The sequence below is a fragment of the Mytilus trossulus genome, chromosome 11 (assembly GCF_036588685.1).
Source record: "Mytilus trossulus isolate FHL-02 chromosome 11, PNRI_Mtr1.1.1.hap1, whole genome shotgun sequence".
In the NCBI taxonomy this organism is placed as follows: Eukaryota; Metazoa; Mollusca; class Bivalvia; order Mytilida; family Mytilidae; genus Mytilus; species Mytilus trossulus.
The window spans coordinates 12,348,599-12,373,798 of record NC_086383.1 but is presented as its reverse complement, the minus strand read 5'-3'; the positions used below and the strand labels follow the sequence as shown (position 1 = coordinate 12,373,798).

The following is a 25,200-nucleotide window of genomic DNA, read 5'->3' as shown; positions in this document are numbered from 1 at the left end:
TGTTGTACTGTTATAACACTGTCCAATATTAGGGGAGGGTTGGGATCCCGCTTACATGTTTTACCCCACCACATTATTTATTTAAAAGCCTGTCCAAATTCAAAAGCTTGTAAAAAGTAAAATCACAAAAATACTGAACTTAGAGGAAAATCAGTTCGGAAAGTCCATAATCACATGGAAAAATCAAATAACAAAACACATAAAAAACGAATGGACAAGAACTGTCATATTAATGACTTGGTACGAGCATTTCCAAATGTAGCAAATGGTGGATTAAACCTGGTTCTATAGCGCTAACCCTCTCACTTTAATCCAGTAGTTGTCGTTTGATTATGTGTTACATATTTGTTTTTTGTTATTTTTTTTACATAAATAAGGCCGTCAGTTTTCTCGTTTAAATTGTTTTACATTTCTTATCGGGGCTTTAAGCTGACTTTGCGGTATGGGCTTTGCTCATTGTTGAAGGCCGTACGGTAACCTATAGGTGTTAATGTCTGTGTCGTTTTGGTCTTTTGTGGATAGTTGTCTCATTGGCAGTCATACCACATCTTCTTTTTTATATTAACAACGCCATGGCTAAAAATGAAAAAAAACAATGAACAAAAGAACACATGACACAACATTAATTGAAAACTGAAGAATAAGTAATACGAACCTCACCAAAAACTAGGGATGATCTCAGGTGCTCCACAAGGGTAAGAAGATCATTCTCCACACGTGGCACTCTTGTGATGCTCATGTTATTACAAAACTTGTAAAAAGTCTTATTCGGCAGGTCACATTCATATAAAGGGAAGGGAATTGTAGTAACGACGTAAGAAATATATCTGATATCATCTGTGAAACGGTTTGTCGTTAAGTTTTGTGTTCAACCGACACTCATTGTCATTTTCTAAATGATAGTCAATAACATTAACAGTATCAATTTTCCTGCACCACATGCGAATTACGACAATACATGTCTTAGTGAAGCTCGTGGCCAAAATATGTGAAATCCAAAGTTTATATAAAAGATGGAAAACTATAATCCAAAAAGTAAAAAAGGTATAGCCAAATTCATGAAAGGATGAAGCAGACTTAACAGTATCTGTTGTTAGAAGTTCCTGTATGAAGTAATGATAAAGAAACAAGTCGGCAAGAAAAAGTGCAAAGTTGGTTGCCATTGGAATGCCGATAGTCTGTTGAAAAACACGTTCCCCGAACATAACACATATTTTATCGGTTAACAAATCAAGCATCTTATAATGTCAGTTGCAGGGATTTGTTTGCTTGAATCAGTGTGATCCTTGGCAAAGTAGTATTTATTCCTCCGTAAGACAAGATTCTTGTATCTATTTTTGTCATTCTTTCTGTTTTGAAAATGCAATATCAACTCTTTCAATTTGTCTTTCAGTTTGAAATGTGGAATACTTGTTTAAAGTGTAGAAAGTCGAATGTTTTATTGCTATTGCACGATGAACGAGTTTTATGTTGCATGTATTCTAAAACATCTTTGAAATATTTTAGTCTCCACATCTAATCTACGTCCAGACAGAATGACACATCAAATATGATGCCTCGTGTAAAGAGAAAGTACAACGTTCTCGGTACGTTTAGAACGCATGTTTCAACTATGAGTGGAGCCCGTTTGTGGCCTATTGAAATGCAACTTAACTTTCCTTATCCAGCATGCTCTTATTTTCCAATGTTAGTACAATTAATTAAACCGAACGGTCGACAAACATGAAAGATTTACCACCCTCAATCAATGTAGTTGGCTATATTTTGGTAATACTTTTTATTTTCTCTTCCTTAAAATGCTTTTTTTCAGGTGGAAAATTTGTCATGTTTAATCGACAAGATATTTTTCACAGGTATTACTCGATTTATTTCACTTGACTGGGCGGAGTTTAACCGGTTCGCTCATAATAAACCAGTCCATCTATAGATAGGTGTATGAGGATAAACTCATCAATGAAGTGTCGAGTAATTCTTTTGTAAATTCCTTTGATTAGAAATCAGTAATAATTATAACGGCAATCATCCTTATCACACACATCTTCAAATAGACTGTCCTTATGCAAATTAAAAAACTTAGCTCCGCCCGATCAGTTGAAAATCCATTGGTAATATATATCTGTATTTTGTACTTAAATAACGTATCACCATAGCAAAGACTTGACTTACCTGAATTATTGATCAGAATATAAATAACGTAAAGTCCCGAATCAAATAGCAAAATCAATAGCACAAACCTATCAAAAGAATGGATAACAACTGTCATATTCCTGACTTGGTACAGGCATTTTCGTATGTAGAAAATGGTAGATTAAACCTGGTTTCTTAGCTAGATATACATCTCACGTGTAGGACAGTTGCATACAATTCTTTTAGATTTACAAAGATGTTTGAATGAAACAAACAGACATAATGGTAAACATGTCACAATTTGGGTACAGCAGTCAACATTGTGTTATAATCTCAATCGATATAAAATCAAAGAAACACAAAAACACAAAACAGACAAAGTGCATTAGTAATAATAATGGACAAGAATACACAAATTTGCCATACAACAATAACACAATGACGGGATGTATAAGTACAGAACTAAGTCAGATTGACATAACCAAAACCAAAAAGTGAAATTGTTACTCATAAAAACAAAGAACATAATAATATGACACGTTATTAAGATGATAAACAACGTCAGTACCCATTATCTTTATTTCCAGACCATCGTGTATTACTTGTGAAGTTGATACGGAATATTCAACAACATGGTCTTAGTACCTTCCGATGAACAGAAAACGACACGTTTTTTGACATACTCCTGGCTCAGCACCTTTTAACTCAGATACTGGTGACGTTTTACAAAGTCTGAGTAGAAGTTGCAATCGCTTGAATACCGAATAAGACGAAACATATATATCCAATATACAGGCGAGGTTCGTATAATGCTACTAAGGTGGGGAAGTGATGATTTCTAAATTAAAATCGTATCGTTCGTCATAAATTTTTGTATTGAGATTGCCGCGTTTTTCAAATTCGAGTAATAAGTCTAAAAAAAAAGAGGCAGAGTAAGCTGTGATTAATGTTTCTTTAATTTCCCATTCTAGTGGACATATAAATGGAAACCAATCAGAAAAGATTGTTTGTTTAATGGAAAGAACATTTATCAGTATATCTGTATGTGAAATTAAACAACTTGGCTTCTTTGATCTTCCTGTTTTTAACCAGTGTCTAAAGGAACTTCGATATATATGAAAATAAAAGAGGTTTGCAAGGAAAGGCACACAGTTCATGACCAAAGGAATGCCGACAATTTTTTGAAAAGTTTGCCTTCAAATCAAATCAAAATATGATCTAGAATAAGTAAAAATAACCTGTAGTTCTTTTTCATTTTCATTTTTTTACAAATCAAAATCGGCATAGTGTTTGCAAATAAGTTACAATACAGGTTGATTTACTAGGGACGTTAATGATAAAAGTCATCATTATGTATATTTATCAGCCTGAGCTAATATATATATTCTATATGTTTTAAACCTTTGAAATGACCTATCATATGCAATGAGGTATTCAGATATCTAGATAACTTTTTTTTTAATTATCTTCTTTTCAATTAGAAGTACATTGTATGATCGGATTTTGAAATCGTCTTACCAGATTATAGATATAGGAAGATATGGTATGCATATATATACATGAATAATATTATAACCTTGCTCGATAAAAAAATAAATAAAAAAATGCTATAACAAAAGTAAAATATAATTGTAACAGTTACATGTATAATTGTTCTATTACATGTCACCACGTGTTCTGTTTTACCTTTACCATACATACTCCAATCTGAAATAAGGATTCAAATGATATAAGCGTGTATTTAAGGTTTAATTATTGTGTATTCATTTGTTTATCTATTTAGTATTGTTTTGTCAATAAACTTAAGTTATTTATAGTTTAATATCTTAAGAGACCATTTTATAGGTCTGACCACATAATTTACCGATATTATGTTTTGTTTAAATGTCATTGTCGATAATGAAATTTATGTGACTATCATACAAGTGAGAGGTTAAGGTCAGGAAGGATTTAGGGGGGACCTGGGGGACCTAAATTCAAAACCCAGTTAACGTACAAATTGTGTATATTTTTAGTTAGATAAACATTTGTCCTTACAGTAATTGAATACACTGATTTCATGTCTAAAAGAAATGCACTACGAAATAATAATTTTCGGTCAATTGTGGATGATTCAATGCATTCACACTGCATAACATTTTCATTTAGAAAAAATGCGCACACATAATTAAATGGCCATTTTAAAAGTCAGAATGTGAATATATATGTTGAAACTCTTTTATGTCATTTTTTAGTAGCAGTAAACAAAACTATGTCAATTGGACATGCTTTGCTACTATATATGCCCTTGAATTTTTACTAGATAACATTTTTGTTCGCTTTAGGGATTCCGTAAATCGTCAGGTTATCGGAATTCCAATGGGGACTTACTGTGCACCACTTATTGCGGACCTGTTTTTGTATTGCTATGAGTTACAAATTATAACAAAAATAAGCAAAGACACATCGAAACAACATCTGATAATCAAATTTAATTATTTTAAATATTTGGATGATATTTTGGTTCTCAATGATGACGACTTCAGTATGTATACTATAGAAATTTATCCTGTTGAACGTATTTAAAATAAAGCTAATACTAACAATGACCACTGCCCGTTCCTCGACCTTGATATATATATCACTAACGGAAAGCTGAATACTAAAATTTATGCTAAAAGAGATGATTTATCATTTCCTATCGTTAATTATCCATTTTTAGATGGTGACGTTCCCTTGTCACCATCTTACGGTGTTTATATATCTCAACTTGTACGATTCGCTCGTGTATGTAATAATGTTTTAGATTTTAACGAGAGAATTTATGTATCAATGAAAAATTATAACATCAGGGTTTTCGATATCACAAACTAGTCAAAACAATTACTAAATTTTATCATCGGTATAAGGACATCATTCGTAAATATAGCTCAACATGCAGACTTTGAATACGTTCAGGTATTTTTCACCAAATTTTTTTTATGGAAATATTCTTTATAAAGCACAAAGGTGTCAGTATGCACCTCAGAAACTAACAAAACCTTTGAATAGACGTATTAAGAAAGGATAGAGTTACGATACTGTTGTCAGGTCATTAAAGATTGCATATTTTGGCGTTAATATTGATTCACTTATAGGGTCTTTGCATCGAAAAATATCTATTAAAAAAACAGTTGCTGGCATGACACGGGTTATGTTCCTCTCATATATGTTATGATGGTATGATACTAAACCCCTAACGGGAAGGATTGTGCCTGATGTTCATATGATGAAATCATAATATTTAAGTCAGTTTAATTGAAGTCTGGAGCTTGCATGTCAGATAACTGCTAGTAGTCTGTTGTTATTTATGAATTTTTGTCATTTTGTTTATTTTCTTTTGTTACATCTTCTGACTTCAGACTCGGACTTCTTTTGAACTGAATTTTAATGTGCGTATTGTTACGCTGTTACGCGTTTACTTTTCTACATTGGCTAGAGGTATAACGGGAGGGTTGAGATCTCACAAACATATTCAACCCCCCGCCATTTTACGCCTGTCAGGAGCCTCTGGCTTTTGTTTGTCTTGTTTTATGTTTTAGTCTCTTGTTTTAAATTTGTTTATATTTGCTAGGGGCCAGCTGAGGGACGCCTACGTTACATTGAAGACCTGTTGGTGACTTTCTGCTGTTGTGTTTTCTATGGTCGGGTTGTTGTCTCTTTGACGCATTCCTCATTTCCATTCTCCATTTTATTAGTTTTTTCAAAAATCATGCCCCTAAATATTGTTTTTATTACGTTTTACAAAATTTAATTCCTCTTAAATCTTGAATATCTATTTCAGAATGATAACCACAAGATATTAATGTGGCTCGTGGGTACAAAAATTTCAGCAAAAAATTAAACCTTTATTTTTTCAGTACAAATTGTATTTATTACACTATTAGTTATTAATTTATGATATGGTACAAAAATCAACCCAAACAATCGATTTCGTTTGTCCCCAGATGAGTTTTAAAATATTCATATCATTGAAAAAGCTACTAATTATCTCCCTTACATTTTTTGGCATTAAATTTGAAGTATCTTTTTTATATGTCATCGGTGACCTATATTTTTTTATTATTGTTTTCAAATAAGCTGTTCATAAACTAAATAATTGTAAAATTAAAGCGATTTCTGTAATTAGGTTATTTTTTTCTTTCGATATAGCCCGTATTTCTCCTATTTGTTCAATTGAAAAAAGGGACATTAACAAAAATGTATGCTTCTTCCGGAGGCAGATTGCGAGCCTAAATGAACGTTATCCCGATTTTTTTTTTATTTCATTTGTCTTTTAAGTAAATGATTAAGTTTATAAAAAAATATAGCGAAATCCTATATTAGAAAAAAAAGATGTATACCCAAGAGCCCCCTTAAGTATGATATATATGGTTATAGTTTAATCAATATCTGATTGGTTGAGACTTTCCCACGTGTCATAGAACAAATCTTCATACTCCATTCTGAGGATCATATTCCCCTCTGAAATGTTGGGATTACATCTTGTGACGCTACGCACAGTTAATGTACATATGAATACGTAGTTCACCTGTATCCACGAAAATCGCTATCAAACGAATAATAATGAGTCCTAGGAATATATGAGTTTAGAGAATTTAGAGAGCACTCACGGTTTTTCGCATGCAAATCTATTCTCATTCCAGCAGTTGTCATCGTTCCATTCATAATCCAAGTGTTTATTCATGTTGAGACAATGTTCGGTTCCATTCTCATTATTTGGTTCATGTATAGTACTTGTATGCCAATCTGTTACTGTAAACCCCTGTCCACTAGTTGTCCATACCCACACACCCTCTGCAGCTAGATCTGATCCTCCAAGCCAAAAAGCTGAAAAATTATTTAAGAATGGATTTACGTGTTGAACTATTTATTTTGTGTTTGAAACCAAGTTGAGTAAAAATGTGAAAGTCTATGGATAAGTGTATACTTGATAATTCAAGATGTATGGATACTGACAACGTATTGGCAAAAACGAGACGAAAGTCAAATAACAAAAACAAAATACCGAGCTGCAAAGAAAATGCAGAACGGTAAGTCTATTTTCAAACGGAAAAATCAAAAGCTCAAACCAATAAAACGCATGAAAATAAACTGTCACATCCCTGATTTGAAACATGATGAAATTGGTGGATTAATAAGCAACTAAACCTCTCACTTCTATAACAAACAATAGTATACATACCACAAGGGTTATCGCTGGCGGTCTCCATTTTTGCAATTTGCGAAAAAAAAATAATAATTGGGGCGATTAAACTTCGTCATTGGCGACAGAATTTTGCAAATACAACGATTTATTTTCATCCATCATCAGGCAATACTTGGAATTCACCTTGAACTCGTTTAGATTTGACAGAAAATCAATAATCAGCTGATTACATTTTTAGCTATCGACAACAAAGGACTAATTGATAAAGGTGTTGATTGTATTGTTTGACAAAGTGATATGGGTACATGGCGTCCGTCACATGTCTCATATTAATAAACTCATTGCGACGCACGTGTTTGAAGCAAACTTTTTTTAAGGATAGTCCACAAAAGAAATCTGTTGTTACGACGAAAACATTTCAAATGCAAGAAAAAAGACCGATTTAAAAAGATATCCTTTGACTTTGATATTGATAATTGATTTGAGAGAGTACTTTATAAAGTCGTCTGAGTGACACACGTGTTTTAAAGCATAGTATTACGTTTTAACTTTTTTTTATTTAAGTTGGTCGAGAAAGGAAACTGTCGTTACGAAGAAATCTTTGCAAAAAGTAAGGAACAACCCCTCAAATGACAATAACCCTTCAATGTTATGACTACACCTTAAATGAGGGATTAATTTCTAGTGATAAAAGCTTTTGTTTTGTTGTTAAAAAAAATCTTACTACTAATTGAAAGGGCACATTTTTTTTGTTTTGAAGAAACTTTCCCAAAGAACTGAAGATCTTACTGGTATTATATCATCAAACATGTCTAAGAATTTGTTATATTCCGAAACTTATATCTTCTTTATTATTAAAAGTAAGCAACCCCTCTTTTAGAAAAGTTGTGCAAAATAAAATGAATTTTCAGCCTTTTACGTTTCATGAGTTCTTTTTTAAAAGTAAATGTGTATTCGTTACAATGACAACTCTATGATAAGTTTGAGAAAATAGTCAATAATTACAATGGGCATACTCATTTTATTTAGGAGGGGGTGTTAGAAACAAAGGAAAGTTTTAAACGAAAAATATTAATTTTCATACATGGCGAAAAAATAATAGAGCGGCAACAAATATATTGTTTTGGCGAATCTGATGGCGAAAAATATAATTTACCTATGAGAAACCCTGCACACCACAACATAGAAACTAAATTTTGAAGTAAAATTATCCTACCCGAATCAGGGGTGATCGCAAATGTGTCGATTGATGTAGTGGAAAGACACAAAAGAGGGGGAAAAGATACCAAAGGTACAGTCAAACTTATAAATCTGACAACGCCATGGCTAAAAATAAAAAAGACAAACAGACAAACAATAGTACACATGACACAACATAGAAAACTAAAGAATAAGCAACATGAACCTCAACCAAAACTAGGGGTGATCTCAGGTGCTCCGGAAGGGTAAGTATATCCTGCTATAAAATGTGGCACCCGTCGTGATAAGAATTTTCCTACAGATTTTTTAATTGCAGTACTATCGAAAATTATAGAACCTTTGAAATTAATAAATGTAACGCTTGTTTGAATTTAAAATATAATAACTTCTAGATTGCATGCGCCCGAAACGTTTGTTCGTATTTACCTTCACCAGGAACGCCCAAGACTTTATATTTGAATAACAACGGTTTTAAAAGCTATATGACTAAAACAATGTAAAAAGGTAAAACTATACAAAATCATCTAAGGTTAAATTTACCTGAAGGACTTGAAGTCTAAGTATAAAATGTAATGAAAGTAAAGTTATCTTTCTTTGTCATATCTAACTTACTCATAATGCATAATTGAATAGATACTTTTTTGAGATTACTCTCAACTTTTTTGATATAGGAAGATGTGGTGTGAGTGCCAATGAGACAACTCTAATTTAATTCTTGAAAGGATTTTCCAATTGCCGATACTTACTTTCCTGAAACATTTTGGCATTTGATTTAAGAAAGTTAATTGCAATCATATCTTTTGGTTCGGCAAGCATACTGTCAAGCGATTTACAAGTACTCTGAAAAATACAATTTTGAATGAAATATATTTTTTAAATGTGTATATTTAAACGTACTGTGTAGAACACCTATAGTTAGGATGTTCGTTTATCTTGTTTTTACTAATATCAGATATTCAGAATCTTCCGATCTTCTGTCGTAAATTTCTGGGAAGTGTTCGTTGTTATCCAGTGGTTTAAATGTATTATTATATCATTATGTTCTCCTCTGTCTTGGGTGTTTTTACTTGTATTTGTACTGTACTTCTATCACGCCATGTTATCATTGTAGATATATTTTCAACACAGACATTTACCGAGGTAAGTTTGTTAGTCTATAAATCCAGGATAAACCCACCATCTTTTCGTTAAATGTCCTGTGCCAAGTCAAGAATATGGCAGTTGTAATCAATTAGTCCGGTTCTATATATATGTCGGCATTTGTTTTTGATGCAGAACAATGTTTCTGTTTTCTCGTTCTTTACTCTTATAGTTGATGTGTTTCCATCGGTTTTGGAAACTCTAGATAGAACAATAATAAATGCGTTACATTAAAACGAGACTGTAGGAGAAACAGAGCTATAAAAGGGAAACACGGACAAAAGGCAACTATAATTGATCAGCATTCGACTAAGCATTTAGTTATCAATGCAGTAGTTCCTTACACATGGTGGTTTATTAAATGTTTAAAAAGTTTCAAAAAATTAAAAAATACAATTTGTGTTTGTATTGTTTTGCTAGTTCGTCCCTCATTGAAATACAGTATTGTGGGTTATATTTCTGATTGTTTGCTGCAGCCAAAATTCATAACGTACTAACAATATAAAAAAGGGACGAAAGATACCAGAGGGATAGTCAAACTCATAAATCGAAAATAAACTGACAAAGCCTGGCTAAAAATGAAAAAGACAAACAGACTAACAATAAGACACATGACACAGCATAGAAAATTAGGAATAAGCAACACAAACCCCACCAAAACCTAGGGGTGATCTCAGGTGCTCCTGAAGGGTAAGCAGATCCTGCTCCACATGTGGCACCCATCGTTGCTCATGTTATAACAAATAAAAAAAAGTATAATTATCAAAAATGATATTAGTGTGGTGCGATATAGAAAATAGTAAATAGATATAGATTAATAATAAAAATGTCATGATACATATTATTTTCAATTTTTTTTCTCCTGAATGTAAATAAATATACCCAACCTTGGCAACATTCCAACTACTGCTGCTATTGCTGAAGTAATAACATGTGCCTATATACGCTTTCAAGCCTTTTTGACATGAATATTTAACTGTAAAAAGCAAATCATAGATATCAAAATAAGGACGCCACTATTATCGATGGATTGAGAAATGAAATGAGTTTTGGGTTTTGATAGTTATAAATTAACAAGAAACTTACTGATTAATACGTAAAACAAAATAATGTATTGTTCTATAATGGTAACTTTTTTGGCGTACACTTATGCAACGAATTAAAGCATCCTTTTTACTAAAATAATTCACATTTTATTTTGAGATCAGCGTAAACCCGCAAACGGATGCTTGGTTTCCTCGCTGAGCTGATGACTCTTTGGTGGCCTTTCACTGTATTCATCTCTAGGGTCGAGTTGTTGTCTCTTTGACTAATTCCCCATTTTCATTCACAATTTCATGAATTGTTTATGTTTATAGATAGTTTCTTTTTCACTGTTCTTTATTTGCTCCATATTATTCTTTACGTGATAGTATTTATTGCCAACCGAATACTTTCATTACCTTTATACTTATTTTTTTTTTAATTTGTTATTACTGGTATCTTTATACCAGGATACATTCTCCTGTCGATACCCAATGTCTTGCTTCGTTTTTTTTAAATGACTCTATTCAGTTTCTTTTTCCATATGTTTTATTTTCCTTGGTTGGTTTCTTCTAAAGGCTTATTTTCGATTTGTAAGTTTGGATGTCCCTCTGATATATTTCGCCTATCTCTAGCGTTAATTAACATATTTGCGATTTTTTTTTTTATAGTCTTGTTTACTTATTTATGCAGACATGCGCATAAACGGCTCTGGGTGGATGCGAAAATGTCGGCACCACCCACAATCTTATACTTACAAAACACTTCATTTATTTATTATAAAATAAAAAATAGTATTTTCAATGCATTTTAACAATAAAATATGAAACATTTAAATACTTTTTTACAACAATGATACCATGACAACATCAACTGTTTACACTAAACAAGTATGGCGACCCGGGAAAATTTAAAGAAGTTATCCATCGACAATCTCCGCAAACTCGCTACAGATCTTAATATAAACACCACCAAAGTAAAAAAAGATGACTTAGTAGGTAGTTTGCTGGTCCACAATGTTGCAGAAACAAGTTTAACTCCGGTTCGAGCTGTGTCTGAAGCTACAAACATAGGTCCAGGAGCTAGCGGGAAAGAGAATCTACCCCCGTTCCTGTCAGTACACTATTCTCCTCTTCCACCTACCTTTTTCGACAGCACTCCAAAGCCATCCTTTGCATGCATCTACAATTTCATGATTCTGAGATCAAGAGATGATGGTGGTAATGTCAAAAACTTCAAAGGACTTGACAGATCTGTGAAGCATTTTGATGCTGGGGATATCCATGAAATATGTTTTTCAAGGGTAAGATTTAAAAATCATCATTGAATATTTGATGGGTCTTTGATTTGTTGGGATATGAAGTACCTTTGCTTTCAACCATAAGTGTATGTGTATCTTATAAAAATAAGGAGATGTGGTATGATATAAGAGACTATCCAATAAAGATAATTTGAAGTGGAATTAATTAGAAATATATTGATAACAATAAGGCTGTCAAAATTGGGAAAAACCCATACTGTTCAGTCAGCTATAACATGCCAAGACACAAATAAATATGAAACGTTATAAAACTAAGTTTAATATTTTAAAGATATTAAAAAAAACCAATTATGACTGATATGAACCAACATCAACCACTGAAATACATGTACATACTCCTGACTTTGGACAAGCACATTAAAATGTATGGAATAAGGACAGTGCAACCTTTCATAAAACAGATCTGACACTTGAAACAAAAAATTAAGTATGAAAAATACACAATATTTGAGATGTGTTGATATGAACTTAAATGGAATGAAATAAGAAAAACAAATGCTTCGATTATATATTTCTTACTTTTCTTACAGATTGATGAAGTAACATTTTACCTAAAATGTTTCTGTCTGGCGTCTATGAAGAAGCAGCGCTATCAAGTTTATGTGTGTGCACCTGCAAATGCTCAACCTATTATCATACATGTGCTCCTACAGACATGGACTTTAAACTGAAATTGACTCTTAAAATTGTCTCACTGCTAAGCCAGCCTATATGATAAATTATATATGAATATATAGATATTAAGATGAATTCAAATTAATAAAAAAAACATTTTTTCTAGGTTAGCCCAGTCATGTTGCCAAATTGGTGGATTGCTGTTCGCATTGTCTAACAGCCCCTCTAGTAAGCAGCAACAACAGGATAAGAGCTGCACATCATTGCCATGCCAGTGGAAGGTCCCTAGATCCGTCAACCAGAAGGCTCAACCACTGAAATGTCTTGATTTATCAAGACCCAAGCTAAACAAGGATAAACAGGAAAAGACCACCAGCATAGCAACTTTTGATCCAAGACACTCAACTGACAGAGCTCCTGATATAAACAGAGCCCTAGATCATCTATCAGAGCTAAAATCAGTATTTCCCAACAGTGGTAAGGATGATGCAATATAATAAATGTATAAAATGTGGAAAAAAAGCTGCTTACTTACAACTGCAGACCACCAATTAAACCATATGCACTAATTTCTAATATTTTACAAATGAAATACAGAAAACACCTTTTCATTTTTTTTCTTAAATAAAGCAAGCAACAAAGTTTGAGGTTTTAAAACTGTATTAAACATAAATAGATGTTTATATAATAACAAAGTATAAATGACTAGATCATAAAACATACTCATTCAACAATCATAATAATTTAAAATTTTGACACACTACATGTACATAATAATTTAAAAAAATTTACACGCTACATTTACATACTAATTTTAAACTTTTAAACTTGGTTGTTTCTAATCATACTTATTGTTTATTATCAATTTTATTCTGTCCTTTTTTTCTCATCAATAAATTTGTAATTTTCACTCCTAAATGTTACAATGTTATACAGCGATAATAGTTTTGTCTATGAAAACACAATTTCTTATTGAAACAAATAAAATAACCAATTAGTTGTGTCCGTCATGTGTTATGTATGTACAATGCCATAACCACAAGAATAGCACAATATTTGTATAAAACAAGCAAATAGATTGAAATATTGCACTTTTAAGTACTATAAAATTTTATAGGTATGTGTAGCCTTTGGAACATCCCTGATAAGGCCCCAGAAGCAATGGTTGTTGAGGAGGTCACTACAACAGAGTCTCCACTTCTGCTCGCTATGAGAAAAATGGTGTTTACTTTAGACAATAGTGAGTGTTATAAAAAACAACAATATCAAGTCATAAACAAGTCCCATTATTAGAATTGAAAAAAATCATAAGGTAAGTTTTTGGTCAATGGATTATCCCTTGATCATGATAAGCACCATTTATACATTGTCAGTGTATATGTATATATATATATATAAAAAAAAAGATGTGATCTGATTGCACTGTGGACAACTCTCCACAACAGACCAAACATTAAATGAAATGCAAATTAACAAGTGTCGGTCACTGTTCATCCTTCAATAATGAGCAACGTTCATATGCATAATCAGCTGTAAAATTATTTTCCACAATCATAATTTTGTGAGAATATAATTATGTTGCTGTATTTCAAATTTATATTTTCAGTTCCACCAGTTGCGATAAGCCTGGAATTAGTGACATTTATTGAAAAGGAGACTTGCGACCAAAGAAAAAACCAAATGTGGAAATACCTTCACATAGGACGTATCACAAGCAGTATGTTTGGGGATATTCCCAGATGTCATTCCTCACAAGAGCATCTGGTGAAACATATTTTAGAAGGATCTAGCTTGGATAGGTACACTTCTGCTTTCAATTGATTCATATTAAATAATAACAAGATGCTTATCTGTTCTTCACTTCTCTTATTCACTATTGCTTAATAGTTTGTATAAATGAGCATTCAAGCTAAACATTCATACACTACATTATCTCTTTTACATTTGTAAATGAATCAATGAAATAAATTATTTACTGTAATTCATAGTTAACTGCATGTATTGACTCTCAAAATGAGTTGACAAACATCACATAAGTAAGTCATTTCAGGCTAAATACATGTACATGTATTAGGTTTTTTTTTAATTTAATGAATCTTTAAAGTCAATTGAATAACCCAGTATGACCACACTAAACTGTAGCTAAATGAAATACAATGTAAGTTATAATTTTTTTTGTGGTTGGTTAATCTAGCAAAAAATATTTGTAAAACTGATAATTGGATAGTTGTCTCATTGGCAATCATACCACATCTTCTTTTTTAAAAGTACTGATTGGTATTTAATATATGAATTTTGAAATACAAAATGTACCTATTGTTCTTGTTTGCACATAGGGCAGTTCTATGTCGTCTTCCACATCCATGGCATTGTGGTCCAAACTTATTTCTACCTCTGGCTCTACAGTGGAATAGGAGTGAGCAAGAATAGCACTGTCTCTATTTGTCTGGTCTATACATCTCTGCAGTTGTTCCTCTGCTAATAAGTCCTGTTAAAGCAAAAAATAAAGTAAATGAGTAATATGCACACTGTATGCATGTAATTTACAAAAGATTTATGATTGGTTATCTTGGTCTTTTTTTATAATAAACAAATTGAATATTATGGCTTGATGTCTCAATTTGTCATATCTTTATAGTTTATGTAATTTAATATTTTTACTATTAGGTACGATACTCTTAAAATCTTATTGAAGTACTGAAATTAATTTATTTTGATTGATTATCTAAAACAAATGAACTTATAAATCCATTTCAGGGCCTAGTACATGTAGCCGACAAGGCAGTTTGTGCTTTACAACTATGTTCACGGTTTATGTCTGTGTCATTTTGGTCTCTTGTGGACAGTTGTCTCATTGGCAATCGTACCACACCATCCATGGCCTTCTTTTACTTTAATGGTCCCAGCCCTTAAAGTATTCTATATTCTGTAGGTGTCGCTGTTGACACTGGATTGTCTCCCTTGTAATTATTGAAATCTCGCGTGTATATATTTCACTCTGGTAAACACCTCACTTGTACTTTGTACTTGTACCCTTAAAGATATATGCTGAACCATTTTTACCCCAAATTTTACCTTAACCCATATACCTTCACCTAATTAACACTAGTTAGTCCTAATCCTAAAACAAAACCAGGAACCACTAACCATAACCTTGATGATTGGCTTTTCATTTAAGTTATGTATAAGAACTGACCTGAAGCATTAATTGCACACAAAAAAAAATAATAAAACATTATATACCTGATAATATTTTACCTATTTTTTACCATGTATTAAGTTCCATCAAGTATTTTTAAATGGCCTTCATTACTCATATGACACTAAAGTTAAGGGGGGGGGGGGGTATTTTGCTTTTTAAATTTTAACCTTTGTTTCTTGTCTGGAGACGGTTCTAGTTTCCCGTGCCTTCTGTTTGGTGCTGTGTGTCTTTTCTTTGTATGGGAAGATGGTTGGTACATAATTAATATCTGTGTCATCACTGTGCCACCCGTCAACAAAATGAAGTGAGCAGATGCGGACGCTGTCATTTGGCTCCCAATCAGCTCTATGTATTACCTTTGTCCACAATGACCTCTTTCTTTTATCCTTTGGGAACCTAAAAAAACTAATACCGGCATTTCTTGCTGCTTCGTTTGCCTTACTGTGGCACATATACGCACAACAACTCTTCACAATTCTCGTTTGTTTACGCTGTTGTTATGGATCCACCCAGAGCCCGTTTCGCGCATGCGTGAGATTCAGGACCGCAGTTACAGTGAATAAGGTCATTGTTTGATTTTAAAGAAATAACGAAAAATTTAAATAATACAAAACAGTATCTTATTACTATTATTCTTTATAAATTTAATTGTTATTGTTATAATATACATCAAATACCATAAAAGCAAACCTTATTTTAAAACAAACCCGTGAAGTCATTTTGTAGCATTATCCAGTCGGTGACAATTAATGGGTCTTATATGCGGTCCAATTTTATGTGCTGTTCTATTTTGTTTTTACGTTTTCGTTTTTATTCTGTTGTTAGTCGAATCTTTTCTAAAAAATGAGGATGTTCTTATCCCAGGTAGAAAACCTTATCCGTATTGGGCACAACTTTTTTGAACATCTGGTCCTCAGTGCTCTTCGGCTTTGTGCTTGTTTTGGCTGTCAAACTTTTTTTATTTGAGCGTCACTGGTTAGTCTTGTGTGGACGAAATGAAAGTCTTGTATTAAATGTTAAACCAGGTACCTTTTGTTGGCTATTATTCGTGTGTTTCTTTTTTCTATATGTTCCCCGATGTATTTGTATTGTAGTTCTGTCATGTTATGTTGTTATTTTAATGTTATATTCAACATTACCATTAAAGCAGGAGGTTTGGAATGCCACAAAACCAGACTCAAACCACCATTTGTTCTTTAAAAAAAGTGTACCAAGTCAGGAAAAAGGCCATAGTTATATTATAGTTCGTTTCTATGTATTTAGTTTTGATGTTATATATTTGTTATTCTCATCGAATTTTGTCTTATGCTAAGTTGGTTTCTGTGTGTGTTAAATTTTAATGTTGTGTTGTTCTCCTCTTATATTTGATGCGTTTCCCTCAGTTTTAGCTTCTCACCCGGATTTGGTTATTTTTCTATCAATTCATGAGTTTCAAACAGCGGTATACTACTGTTTGCCTTCGGTGTTGACATAACCGTCAATTATATGGTAATTTTTATCAATTATTCTAAGAACTAAGGATTTTCTTATCAAAGGCTTAGTCTTTTTGGCAAAACTTAAACGAATTTTGAATGTGACCTATCTAGTAGTAGTAGGGTTTATAGTAACAAAGGCAACACGACGGGTGAAACAGGATCTGCTTACCCTTCCAGAGCACCTGAGGTAACCCCCAGTTTTGATGGGGTTCCTGTTGCTTAATCTTTAGTTTTCTATGTTGTGCCATATGTTCTTTTATTTTTCTATTTGTCTTTTTTTTATTTTAAGTCATGGCGTTGTCGGTTTATCTTTGATCTATGAGTTTAACAGTCCCTCTGGTATCTTTCGCCTCTCCGTTATCGTTTTGTTTGCTTTCTTTACTATTTTGCTTTGAGCATCACTGGTGAGTCTTATGAAGGTGCACGTATAGTGTAAGCGATTAAGCCTGTTTTGCCTCAACCCCCTCCCCCCCGGCCTCCAACCATTTTTGTAGATCTACTAATCACGTTAAAACCATTAATGTCAGAAAATGGTTGAGGTGAGGGGGAAAGGACAGCAAAAACGCCAAAAGAAGGAAAAGTAATGTACACCTGCGTGACCTAGAGAAAATTATGGCGATTTAGACAGCAAAAACAGTTTTCAAGACACTGAAATAAACAACATTGTGGGTCACGTTGGCGCAGCCACTTACAAACTATAAATCAGATACAAATTAAATTGAACACCTTCAAGTAAATGATAATTACAATATTTGAATAATAACAGAAAGTATACCCCGTCACCTCACCCAGTCGCAAAAATTAGTGGTTTTGAAGTATGTCCAAACAAACTTGAAAAATAGTTTTACAAAACAGAATTTGAAAAATGAGAAAATAGGGGGCCAAAAACGGGCCTTATTGTACCTTGTTCTTTTAAGCCTGGTACCTTTGGTAACTATCAGAAGGTCGTATTGTCTAGTTGTAATGTTATTTGTGTATTTGTCTGTCCTGAATGTCCATTTTAGTGTTATATTTTTCATTTGCCGTTAAATTGCGAGGTTTGGCTTACCTCAAAACTAGGTTCAACCCATCATTTTTTCTAAAAAAAATGTCCTGTATCAAGTCAGTAAAATTGCTATTAATATCGTATAGTTTGTTTCTGTGTGTGTGTTGCATTGTCGTTTTGGTTTTTTGTTGCACTTCACTGTATCTGTTGTTTTGTTGGTTTCCGCTTATAGATGATGTGTTTACCTCAGTTTTTGTTAGTAACCCAGATTTGTTTTCTCTCAAACGATTAAATGACTTTTGACCAGCGATTTACTGCTGTTGCCTTTATTTGTGGTTTGTGAGTTCACGACCCTCACAACTTATTGTACATACAGCACTATGTTGGGCATACTATAATAATTATTGTCATATATTCTACATAATTTGCAAATTGAATATATATTTGAAAACTTATTCATTGCTTAATATAGAGAGAAAATACTACATAAGAATTCTTATACAATTGTGTTTCAATATTTTGAAAATCAATAGACATAAATAGATTATAAATAGATAGGCAGAATCTGAAAACTGATAATAAAAGAAGAAATATTAGTAACCCAAAATTATTTCATTTTTATTAAAGGAAATAGAGTACATGACAAAATTAGACAATAATTTAAATAATCCTTTCGCATGAATCTTATAATGATCAAGGTATTATCACACTATTATCATATGCCATTTAGATTATCACGATTATTGAATCTAAAATTGTGCTGATGTCATTAGTTTAAACAAATTTTATTGTTCAAAATAACAAAAGGATTAGACACAAGTTTTACAATTTAGTAACGTCTTCTCCCATCATTTTTTCTAAAACAATGTCAAGTATCAAGTCAGGAAAATTGCAATTAATATTGTATAGTTTGTTTCTGTGTGTTATTGATATCATTGAAGGCCTTGTAACAAATTTACGGTTTATTCGTTTAAATAACGGTGTTAACACCTTAATGTGTAATTATAACATAAATACCGAACTTCGAGGAAAATTTAAATTGAAAAGTCCGTATTCAAATGGTAAAATCAAATTTCAGACACATATGTCGTAAAAATATCGTACTTAAGTTTTAAATAACAATTACCTGGACATTTATATGCGGTTAAACCTGCTGCTGAGCAATTGCAGATGTATCCAATGTCAAATGATATACAAGTTCCTCCGTGTAAACATGGCGAACTGTCACATGCATCTTCTGTAATAAAACAATGCATTATACACCAAAGAACAAGGAGGTAAAAAATACAGTAAACATTCTGGCTAGCTACATCTTAACAGACCTATGTCTTATAGTAAATGAATCAGGCCTCAGGATAATAACGAGTGAAGATAGCCAGGCGTTTCAGAATATAAAGAACTATGGGTTAACAACAGTGTTCATAATTGAAATTAACAATAACGTTTTGTAATTGGTTGAACTTTCTTTGTTTATGACTTTATTAACTTATCACATAAATTTGGTGAACGCTTTTCAAGATATAACCAAGAATGTATTTAACTGTGAAACGGCGGATTAGAAAGAAAACAAATACAGGCCTGATTTAAGCTGATATATATTAAAGTTGACTTGTTTACTGATGATCGCATCTCAAATTGCATTTAATATCTACACAAAAACATAAGGATAAAGACCGGATGCTTCGACTAGATAAACGTCTATTGATACACATAAATAAACCGACAGGTACATTGACAAAGATACTTGTTTATTATAGGTATTTATATATTATTATTATTTATAAGTAGAGGTATAGAAGAAGGATTGAGATCTCGCAAACATGTTTAAACCCGCCGCATTTTTTGCGCCTGTCCCAAGTCAGGAGCCTCTGGCCTTTGTTAGTCTCGTATTATTTTAATTTTAATTTCTTGTGTACAATTTGGAAATTAGTATGGCGTTCATTATCACTGGAAGTAATCCAGTATAGTTTAAGAAAGTTATCAAAGTTTCAAAAACTTTAACCACAGAGTGAATATTTGTTGACGCCGCCGACGACGCCGACGACGACGAAATGTAGGATCGCTTTGTCTCGCTTTTTTGACAAAGGTTGAAGGCTCGACAATAAGATTATTATATATGTTTTGTATTTATATTTTACCCCCGTTTTTATTATTTTCTTAGTTTAAAGTTGAACAAAGCTATAAAAATTACATGTAGCTGCAAATCACAAATCAACACAATTCATATTGATTTCGATAAACCAAATAGTCAAGGCTTGGCCTAAGGTATAGAAATAGATGATGTGACGTATTTTTATATACTATGATTAGCATCTATCTGACTATTTAAAAACATGTTTTACCTACCTTATCAAGTGATAAAAAATGAATGGAAAATTGCCTATCTTCCTAATGTATTATTTGAAGTAATAAATACCTTGCTTGTCGGGATCTTGAGAGTTGCTTTTCAACAGCAAACCAACAGTGGTACCGGCTATGACACCCACTAATAGAAACACAAATATAAAACAAGCCAAGTGTTTTCCTCGCCGATCTTTGAAGTTGATGTGCCTGTAACAACTGGAGATCAAGTGTGTTAAAGCGCAATGAGTAGGGATCGGTATCCAATCACTATCATTTATGTCAGAGTTACTAACTGTCAAGCTTTGTATATCGATATGATAATTTTTTGGTACAGTATTTTCATCCAGGTTAGAACTTGATTTATCCATCATATACTAGCTCCCAATCTCAAATTTTACTATGATTTAATCAATTCAAATAAGATTGACCTTAACAACATTTATTTTAACTGATCCTCAAACCATAACAAGTTTTTGAGTAGGTTTCTCTTTAAACAGGAAATTTAATTTTTCAGCGTACTTGTGTTTAATACAAATATAAAGATAGAATGTCCTTATAATTACAATGATCTCTAGAGTGTATTAATATGATATATTTAGTCCTTAAAAGTAGTATTTGACAATATATTTACATACATATGTATTAAATTGTTAACTTACAGCAACAATGGAGTATCGAAACACCTTTCATATAAACATGTACTATCTCACTTTATACGTCAGAAAAATATCAACTATTTTAAATGAGGCTAAGACCACATTGATTTAAACTCGAATTGACTTAAGTGTTAAACTTGAACCTAACTCTAATACATTTCCATTGTTAAAAATAAATGTTTACATATACTTCAAATTAGTTTGAATACACGCAGTCCTTTAGCCGGTGAAGTGGTCATACATAGACAATAATAGTGCATTGACTTTACATATCAACGATATTGGGATGAGGCTTAGAAACGGGAAAATGCAAGGCTCTGCCGAGCATTTTTTCTCGTTTCAGGTGCAATTTAAAAAATTCTTTAAGTATTGTCATCTTATGTGTTAATCTTATAAGTTGATTTAGATATTCCGATACTTCCCTCTTTTACAAAAAGCCTTATATCACAAAGGCGGAGAAATATACAACACAAAGAAATGTGCATCAGCTGTTGAAACCCGCAATCGATGGTGAACGAATTAGTTCGAGAATGAACCAAAATATCGACAATATGCATGAGACATTATGATTGATAGTTTGCAAACCAATAATATCAATAAAATTTATAAAGTTTTTTTTTCCTCTAAAGATTGCAAAAGAAATAGGTTTGAGTCGTTGTATTGATTGAAAACAAGAACAGGTTGAATAGGTCGTATGAATAACTAATTATAGTTTCGGCAATTTCTATTTAGATATATATGAAAAAATGTGATTTCAGGTCAGTGACTGTGTATGACATAGAAATATATGGTCAACGCATTTTGACCGCTCAAAGTGAACGAGTGCAGTATAAAACTAGATATTAAGACGGTTGAATATTCACGGAAGTTTTATATATTGAACAAGATTATCATGTTTATATTAATGATACAGTTTTTTACCTATTAATATGACACATTAACATTTAAAATCACGATCAAATTCAAATATTATCAATTGACCTTTTGATTTTCCGTAGGAAGGGGACTTATTTTTACAGATTAATATAAAAAAGAAGGTCAAAAGATACCAAAGGAACATTCAAATTCACAGATTGAAAATAGACTGACAACGCCATAGCTAAAAATGAAATCGACACACAGACCAATAACAATGCACAGAACAATATAGAAAACTAAAGACCAAGCAACACGAACCTCAACAAAAACTTGGGATCGATCACAGGTGCTCCAGAACGGTAAGTTGATCCTGTTCCACATCTGGCACCCTTCGTGCTGCTTATGTTATTACAAAATAGTTTAATTTGTACACATCTATTTCTTTCAAGTACTGTCTTTTGTAGGTCAACTAATTAACGTGTCTTGTAAATGATTATTCATTTATAGTTATAATCAGTCTAGATATTCGACATAAATAATTCTCAAACCACATTTTGTTTTATTTATTCAACTTTTATTTAACGCACAATAATTCATATAATTTAAGCCTAAATTAACGCAGTGTTGACATTTAGACAATATACGTATAGTGTCTTGAAATATGAAATTTATTTGTATGAGGCTTAGAAACGGGAAAATGCGAGGTTCTACCGAGCATTTTCCCGTTTCGTGCCGAATACAAATAAATTTCATAGTTCAAGACACTATACGTATATTGTCTTTATACTGAAATCGAAAAAAAAAATGAAAAATGAAAAAAACATGTAACAAAAATTGTTAAAAAAAGTGTTTGGAATTTCCCTCTTGGGGTACCATTTTGGGGTATTTCCCTATGAGCGTAGTCCAGGTGGTAAGACATTGGCGTATTAGGGAATTAGAAAGGGAAAATGAACTTAATTAATAGCAATTGATAAACATGATATATAAATAACCAATTTGAAGACATAAAAGTTTAAATTCAAAAAAGTTTGACCATTGTTACTTTACGTTGTCATGGTCGTGACGTGATGTTGTTGATGAAATACAATAAGGAGGCGGGGCTCATAGGTCAATTGGGGTCATTGACGTACACATCTATTTCTTTCAAGTACTGTCTTTTGTAGGTCAACTAATTAACGTGTCTTGTAAATGATTATTCATTTATAGTTATAATCAGTCTAGATATTCGACATAAATAATTCTCAAACCACATTTTGTTTTATTTATTCAATTTTTATTTAACGCACAATAATTCATATAATTTAAGCCTAAATTAACGCAGTGTTGACATTTAGACAATATACGTATAGTGTCTTGAAATATGAAATTTATTTGTATGAGGCTTAGAAACGGGAAAATGCGAGGTTCTACCGAGCATTTTCCCGTTTCGTGCCGAATACAAATAAATTTCATAGTTCAAGACACTATACGTATATTGTCTTTATACTGAAATCGAAAAAAAAATTGAAAAATGAAAAAAACATGTAACAAAAATTGTTAAAAAAAGTGTTTGGAATTTCCCTCTTGGGGTACCATTTTGGGGTATTTCCCTATGAGCGTAGTCCAGGTGGTAAGACATTGGCGTATTAGGGAATTAGAAAGGGAAAATGAACTTAATTAATAGCAATTGATAAACATGATATATAAATAACCAATTTGAAGACATAAAAGTTTAAATTCAAAAAAGTTTGACCATTGTTACTTTACGTTGTCATGGTCGTGACGTGATGTTGTTGATGAAATACAATAAGGAGGCGGGGCTCATAGGTCAATTGGGGTCATTGACGTATAAAGCTAACGTTTATACGTATAGCTTTATCTGTACAGTAAAATAGCTGATTGCAGTATAAATGTATATATTATTCGTTCAACAGTAAGATTCTTGATTTTTATTAGAGCCAATGTCAGTATATAATGGCAGCTACAAGTAAATTGTTATATCGTCTATTGCAAAACAATAACCTAACGATACATATTTGAAGATAATCAAATAGAATGGTGAATATAATAAGTGTCCACTGGACCAATAAACTTAAAACGATAATCAATAATAGAATAAAACTTGCTTCGATTCATCATAAAATTAAGTCGACCTTTATCTGCTATTATGGGAAATATATCTCATTATACAATTCTTTATAGACGGTTGTCCCGTGATAGTGTGCTTGCTTCAAGGTTGGCTCGGGTCAACCAAACATTAGAATAGTTGTATTATAATGTGACATTTAAGAGTAGAACACATAGAAAGATAGGATAAGAGTATTCAGAGTTGCTCTGTTTGTATTTCAATATAATAATCATCTTGAATATCTTCGGCAGTGTGATTGTCCAAAACGATAAATCTTTCAGACATTTAATTGTGTTTCTTTAAGGTAGATACATGGTATACCGGCATATGCCGCCATCTTGGATTGTATAATCACAGTAAAACATCGGTCTAGTTATTTGACTAAATCTGCAAATTTGGAGACAGATTTGCAATTTAAAGGTTAGACTGTTTGATAATATAAAGAAAAGTTGGTAATTTATTTTTTTATTCAAAATATTTAAACAAATATATTTGTTTTTGCTTTTAGAATCATTTCTTTCAAATGAGTCATGTAAGGGAAGATAACTCTTTTAGTAAAAAATTTATACTAGACTAATAGGAAATTTTTTTCATTTTACTTGTAGCAAGAAAACAAGTTCGGTGACACCATTTTTTCTTTTTATTTTCTTAAACTGTAGTACAAAACCTATCTTTTCACAATTTATTTAAAAATTCTATCTCATAGATTTTTTGTTATACACACAAATGTGTTTTTCCATTAACAATCTAACCAAATTTAGGCAATTTTCAACGACACATAGCTTGAAAAATAGCACGGTGACCCATACTTTTTATTACATTTCTGAAAAAATCATACTAAAATCTTCATTTTGGCTAAGTACAAGAAAATTCTGTCTCAAAAAAGATTTACTTATGATCTACCTTAAACGATCCTTTTGTTCTATTCTTCCCCTGATCTGTCGTGTTTCTATTAGTGGTGTTAGTATTTTAACATTTTCC

General features: G+C 32.1%; 3 protein-coding genes across 3 annotated transcripts; 1 reads left to right on the top strand and 2 right to left on the bottom strand.

The window, feature by feature from the left end:
• Positions 1–6,754: 6,754 nt before the first annotated feature.
• On the bottom strand, positions 6,755–9,600 carry LOC134689735 (perlucin-like). The gene is made up of 3 exons (XM_063549703.1): positions 9,562–9,600; positions 9,241–9,334; positions 6,755–6,975 (listed from the first exon to the last, which is right to left on the bottom strand). Exons 1-3 carry the CDS (start codon positions 9,598–9,600, stop codon positions 6,755–6,757), a joined length of 354 nt encoding a protein of 117 aa, XP_063405773.1.
• Positions 9,601–11,480: 1,880 nt separating this feature from the next.
• On the top strand, positions 11,481–14,414 carry LOC134689734 (uncharacterized). Its single transcript, XM_063549702.1, has 5 exons — positions 11,481–11,960; positions 12,509–12,582; positions 12,760–13,070; positions 13,711–13,833; positions 14,200–14,414. Exons 1-5 carry the CDS (start codon positions 11,550–11,552, stop codon positions 14,412–14,414), a joined length of 1,134 nt encoding a protein of 377 aa, XP_063405772.1. The 5' UTR covers positions 11,481–11,549.
• A 460-nt stretch (positions 14,415–14,874) lies between these two features.
• Positions 14,875–16,247, bottom strand: LOC134689733 (THAP domain-containing protein 11-like). The gene is made up of 2 exons (XM_063549701.1): positions 15,963–16,247; positions 14,875–15,081 (listed from the first exon to the last, which is right to left on the bottom strand). The coding sequence occupies exons 1-2, from the start codon at positions 16,245–16,247 to the stop codon at positions 14,875–14,877; spliced, it is 492 nt and encodes a 163-aa protein (XP_063405771.1).
• Positions 16,248–25,200: the final 8,953 nt, after the last annotated feature.